The 6,645-nt window shown below is 37.8% G+C and overlaps 1 protein-coding gene across 3 annotated transcripts in view; it reads right to left on the bottom strand.

The window, feature by feature from the left end:
- Positions 1 to 2,367: 2,367 nt before the first annotated feature.
- The window catches only part of IPCEF1 (interaction protein for cytohesin exchange factors 1), an 80,657-nt gene continuing 76,379 nt past the window's right edge, over positions 2,368 to 6,645 (bottom strand). For all 3 annotated transcript variants that reach the window (XM_066179062.1, XM_066179064.1, XM_066179063.1), the window contains one exon: positions 2,368 to 6,088. In XM_066179062.1, the coding sequence (XP_066035159.1) occupies positions 5,888 to 6,088 (201 nt within the window). In that variant the 3' untranslated portion in view covers positions 2,368 to 5,887. The remainder of the gene's footprint in view (positions 6,089 to 6,645) is intronic.

Genomic DNA, 6,645 nt, shown 5'->3' with positions numbered 1-6,645 from the left:
ATTTTATGGCAGTAACTGAAAAATCTGCAATGAAAATAGAAAAGAAAAAAAAAAAAAAGGCTGAGCAAAATATTCTCTCGTTTCAATGTTTAATTGACAAGTGCAAACATAAGGCTCTCATTCTGCAAGATGTGTGTATCATTCCATGAAAATCAATTCACACGTGTAGGCAACAAGCAGTAAAAAGGCAGCGCTGAGTGCCAACATTGTGCTGTGAGTTTTAAACCAGTGAAGAAAAAAAAGGCTCAGCAGATAAAATACCAGATTTGGATTCCATGTACTTTCATGGTGCTGCAGGCCTGCCACTGCCTGATAGAAGTCCTTGCAAATATTCCTCTGTGCATGACTTTTCCTCTCTACACAGAGCACAGTGGGATAGACACACCCGTTCTTCCTTTGGGCCAGTCTTCAGCACTGAAAGTTTGGCACAGGAACACTGCTATTTGTATGCACAAAATGGCTTTTCACCAGGTAAGGTATTTTGCTAAGCACTCATAAAGAAGATGACTTACATTAATCTCTGCTAGACTGGTGGTAGTTTTTCTTCATGTGGGAGTAGGAGATGTGTTTTCATATCCTCTTTTTATTTTTAGTTGGGAGAAGATAAAACTGCCATAAGAAACTTCAAGAGTCAGAATGATTTGGGCAAGTCCTAAGGCATCTAGGACACAGGGAGTGGCTCCTAAGCTATGGTATGATGACACAAACTGTTTCCCCTAAAGAAAGGTCATTCACCTACATCTTCAAAATGGACCTCATGTGGACCAGATGGGGTGCATAAGCTTCAGACACTGGTAGCTACTTTTCCAAAGAAATGGATTTTCTCTGTGACAGGCTGAGTCATCTAAAGTCAACCATTTCCAGATCATACATCATGGTTTTTGAGCTATCAATAAATTACATGCATATTTCATCTTCAACATCTTTAATAAATGAAGTAAACTCAGGCCCTTGGTTCGTTACAATTAGTTACTTTTGAATGACTGAACAATTGGGTACTTTTGAATGACTGAGTAAAACAGGCTCAAAGCCCAAAACCTTATAAATCTTATAAACCACTCCTTTTGGATTTTTATCAGGAGGAAATAAATTAGGAAAATATTCATTTTTCCAGAGCAGACAAGTCTTGGAACTTCTCCCATAGCAAATTTCAAGGAATGTAGTACTCTTTTCAACAACTTATAATTTTTTTTCAGTGTTGAAATGCTTGCATTTGGCAAGCTCAGCTCCTACTACCCTATGCAGAGATGTGAATTTCAGCATGGTCTTAGCTCCGAGCTTTTTCTGTTCTATTTTCCTTTTTTTCACCTCGAATTTTATTTCAATTCAGAATGAGGACAGTTTTTTAAAAAATGCGATAATGTTTCAACTTGAAGCAAACCAAAGTGGCATAAATCTTCAAGCATCAAGGAAATGCTCACTGACATCTTAAAATGTCTGCTGATTTGAAATGCCCCACAGAAAACAGGAAATTCCACTTTGGCTCTACTACTATAAGAAAACCACTTTGGCTTCCTGTGAGCAGAAAGACATAACTCCTATAAATGAAGTAAACTCGGGCCCTCACTTCGTTGGTTACAACTGGTTACTTTTGAATGACTGAACAATCAGGTACTTTTGCATGACTGAGTAAAAAAAGGCTCAAAGCCCAAAACCCAATCACAGTACATGGAGCTCCTCTCATAAAAATATGCTTACATGGGCTCCTTTGCTACTTGAAGAGTTTAAAAATACAGATTTTCTTATTAAATCTGTAATAGACATGTAAGTTTACAGACTCACACAATTGGTGTAGTACACCCATAATTTTTCCAAGTTAGAAATGATTTTAAATTCTCAATTTCCACAGAGTTTTAAATCAAATACCATGTTTTTTCTTCCCCTCCCTTCTTGATTGTCCCAAACCAGCCTTTTCTCTCAATATGATGGTTTCCTCCAAAATTCAAATTATTTGCAAAAAAAGAGAAGTAGTACATTATTCATTCCAGTTTATTCCTGGTATCAGTTTGGGTAGAGTTAATTTCTTCTTCAGTAACTGTTACAGTGCTGTGTTTGGGATTCAGATTGAGAATGGTATTGATAACACACTGATGTTTTGTTCTTTTGCAAAGCCATGTTTATCCTAAGTCAAGGATATTTTTCCTTGTCTCGTGCTCTGCCAGTGAGGAAATACACAAAAAAACAAACTGGCAGGGAGCATAACTGGGACAGTTGACTTGAACTGACCAAAGAAATATATTCCACACAGCAGAACATCATGCCAGGTGTATAAACCAGGGGGAACTACCTGGAAGGGGGGCCTGACCTGGGTTTGGGAACACGGGTCTGGCCGGTCAGTGGGTGGTGGGCAATTGAATTGCACATCACTTGCTTGAGTTTCTTTCCTTTTTATTATCATTATTATTATTTACTTCTATCATTTTATTTTACTTTATTTTAAATTATAAAACCGTTCTTGTTTCAGCTTACTAGTTTTACTTCAATTCTGCTCCCCCATTACACAGGGATGGGAAAGGAAAAGAGAGGGAGGTGAGAAAGCAACTGCATGGTGTTTTATCTCCAGCTGTACTTAAAACCATGACAAGGTGAAACCCTCGTATTGACTGAATCATCAAAGCTAGCTGTAAAAATTATTCACAATCCCTACAAGAAATCTCTTCCATCATAGGAAAGGAAATGTGATCCCACCTCATTCTGGTATCTCATGAGATGTACAGCACCAGAACAGGGAGATTTGATTTCCAGAAAAGCTGCAGAAACAGTTGAAATTAGGTATTGTTACCAAGAATTCCAAAATCTCCATTGCTGAACTTGCTGCACCAACTGGCTTTACTGACAGAGGGAAAACTGTGCATGTGCACATATCCACACACATGTCCTTCTCCCAAAAAAGTATATGAAACGTCCTTTGAGGCAGATGGTTAAAGACTTCCTGATATTCACACACTAGGGATGCACAGCTCCCTACACAATGAGTCAATAGTGCAGGTCTTCCAAATCCAGACCAAGAAATACCCGTTACTCCAAGCATCACTGAGCAGAGCACACACTTGTCCAAATTTCTCCTGTTGAGGTGGCTCCCCGCTGTAGCAGTCAGCTTGTGCGTAATTCTGTCTCCAGTTATGGCTTTCATGCTGCTGGGCACCCCCTTGTGATAAATCCAGGCAAAAACTGTCACAGTAATTAGCAATGCCAGAAAATTAATCCTGTTTCACTGCAATTTTCACTTCACATTTTCCACGCTTTCCATTATTTTGAGTCTAAATAGCAACTGAGTGGAGTTAAACTTCTGCCACAGTACTTGCATAAAACACATACGTTTGTTTTCCTGAACAAATAAATTTGTTAAAATTATAACTGGGATTAAAGTAAGCCCATTCAAGAATTTTCTGTTCTTTCCTAAACAGTGATAGAGCCCATTCTCAGCAGGTCTCCAAAACCTCAATAGTTCAACAAGAAGTATCTACTGACAATTAGAAAGAGAGTAATTTAATAGCAATTTCAGGCTATGTAATCTGTCAGAACCAATAGTAGAGTTTGGGCAGTCCAAGGACATCTCTTTGTCTCTAGATTTGGGAAAGCTGATTTGTACATACTTATACAAGTGCAGTGTGAAAAGAGCCAACACAGCAGTTACAGGCCACATAGGCTTTTCTTTGTATACTGCAAATCTACCTCAGCAAATGGAGTTGACTCGGACTTTGCTCAGAACTGCAAGGCACTGACTTGTATGGCCCAGCTCAACAGGACACTTAAGCATGTGCTTCTTTTCAACACCTAAGTGATGATGCTTTTGAAGGAAAAAGGTGTTTACATGCTTTGTTTTGTGAGAAACCCACATGTGTGGTAGAAAATCTACATGCAATTTGACCTTCAATATTTATCAATTTATCAATTACTTAGCACCAGGGAGTTAAAAATGAAATGGACCAAGGAGATTAATCCCTACGCTCCTAATTTTCAGGGTGCTCTCAGCAGTAAATTAACAGCATTTCAATGGGAATGGTGGAAGAATTATTCAAAAAAAAAAAGAAAAAAAGAAAAAAACCTACCTAAAACTGGGCTACATTTTTAAGATGCAATTACTCCAATCCAAATTGCACCAGGTATTAAGCTTGCTTAACTTCTAGTTAGAATTAGTGAAGTGATAAAATCACCACTTATATGATGATTTCCTGAAAAGAATAGCTTTTAAACTATCCAGGGGTTTGTGTCTCCTTCCCCATTTAGTCATTTTTCATCTATTTCCTTGCCTCTATTTTAAAAGAAAATCTGCTGAGAATTAAAAATGCAATATCAACAGTCAAACTAAGCACTACACAGGTGGAAAAGATTTCATATGTTCCCACTATCTTCTGTTTTCTCAATCAAGTTATGATAAAACATAAAATGTATAAAGACAAATGAGTATGGCTGCATCTCCATAGTGCATTTCGCTTTAAAAGACAAACTGTATTGAAAAGTAATGACAAAGAATATCTTTATGAAATAACAACAGAAGTGCAGATTGCTGCAGTTCCTGTAGGCATAAATTTGGGAATGGTGGACTAATTCTTGCTTTTTAAAATTTGGCACTCTGAAAAATTCCTGATACTGCAGAAGAGGGGAAGGCAAAAGCCCAAAATCTTGTACTGAGGACAATGAAGCCATAAAATCATGATCCTGCAGCAAAACCTCTTATCTTTTTTTCCCCAAAGGGAAATCTTGAAACTTTCTAGAAAACTTTTTTCAGGCCCTAAAATCATCTAAAACTCAAAGCTAGAAAAGCAGAAGAAAGAGTCACAGCAGATGTCTCAGGGTAGTCTCAGCTGTAGAGCCATTACTGTGATCTATAATGGAACACAAAATAAAGAGGCATTTCAAGTCAATCTGTAAGCACTCACAGCTGGGTAGGCTTGGTCCACATGTGCCTATTTATATTAGGAAATTCAGCATATATAAATATATAAATAAAACATCTATACAGTACATAGTCACATTCATATAAGCCATAAAATTACATATATTTACAAAAATATTTGAAGCTTTGTTTTACACTTCCATGTCCACATTAGGAGTACAGTTATTTAGCTTCTGCCTTGTGAATATGATCAGCTTCGTTGAGTTGGACTCTGGGATGTACTTGTACCTTATATACTCCCAACTGTCAAAAATAAGTAAGAACATAATCTTCCAAGGAATTCAGCCAAGTCCATAAGAAAAATTGAAACTTGTCTCACTGAAGAGTAAATTACATGTTAGCAAAAACTGAGAGATCTCTTCTTCATGTAGAAAGACAGTACCTTCTTGGTCTGGACCATAAATAAATTTAAAACTCATAAAACATCAGGCAGAACCCAAATCGGGTGCCTAGCAGTATCAACTCATGCATAATTACTCTTCCATTTGTCTCAGTTTAAACCGGTAGAGTGGTGAAAGTAAATGGGTACAGAGATGAAAATGTATCCATCGGGTCACCTTAGAGGGTAAAAAGGTAGAGTAGACAACATTCTGTTGGTATCAGTTTAGCTTCATTTCAAGGTAAGTTGTATGGTTAAAACAGTCCCAAGGTTCTCATATTTAAAGAGTACATATTACAAAGTTCTGTGTCCTCCAGGAGCAGGACACTTACAATTTTCTTCTCCAAAAACTGAAAAACGTTTCTTTGCTGCTTTGATAAATAGTCTTCTTATTTATGCAGGCCACAATCAGGTGTGCTTTTTGGGGAACTTGGGCAAGAAACTTGCCCTTATGACATTAAATGAGTTCTGCAAGGCCATTCAAAACTTTGGCGAACAGGTTGTTTTCTTTTTGAAGCACACTTGCAAAAAACAAATCTCAAGATACAGCAGCTTAAATTGCTTGTATGTGAAGACCTGTGGAGAAAAATATTGCCACGTGCCATTAATCAAATAGCACTTTCAGTGATTGGCTGTGGAGTTATCTCTTGCTCCTCACTATTCTCGGTGGACATGTCCTGGACCTCCTGCTGCTGGTAAATATCTTGGACCAGCATGATGTTTGTGCTCCTCCACTCTCTGTACTTTGCTGCTGTCAACTTTGGGTCCTCTAGCAACTGGTTAATTGTGGCCAGGTCATGTTCCTTACACTAGAAAGAGAACAAGTGGTTATTTCCATAGAAAATGACCAGACAATTGTCCCTAACAAAAACACTCTGAGAACATTACACTCATGTCACCAAGAGATGGCCAATTACCCCATCCTCCTGGCAGCTTGTTCCCATTTTTAGAGCATAGGTCATCAAAGTTATGTCTACAGAAAAATTCTTCCCAGTTAAAGGTAAGTTATGATTTCATCTAGATTTTTTATAGGCTTCGTGACAAAAGTTGGTGAGAGAAATTCATGTGAAAATTACACATTGTTATGCTGTCTCTCAACAAGACAGTACTTGCATGAATCTAGACACAACAGCATTTATTTCTGTAATTCACAGCAGTTCTAACTTTCTCAAAAAAACACTTATTCAGTGTAATAATTGTCTCTTCTCTGGAAAGTGGACTGAACATAATTTTGGACATAATATGTGCACTGGCAGTAGAGTGGCTGCAGTACATGTGGCTGCCATCTAACACCAGCTACTGCTAATAAATCTGGTATTGACTTTTAGGCAAGAGCAGCTCATCCCATGTATTGCAGGCACCCTTA

This window comes from Chamaea fasciata, unplaced genomic scaffold (genome assembly GCF_029207755.1).
Source record: "Chamaea fasciata isolate MVZ Bird 193981 ecotype frontalis unplaced genomic scaffold, bChaFas1.0.hap1 SCAF_3, whole genome shotgun sequence".
NCBI classification, from domain to species: domain Eukaryota; kingdom Metazoa; phylum Chordata; class Aves; order Passeriformes; family Sylviidae; genus Chamaea; species Chamaea fasciata.
Note: the sequence above shows the minus strand (reverse complement) of the source record. Positions and strands in the feature narration are given on the sequence as shown.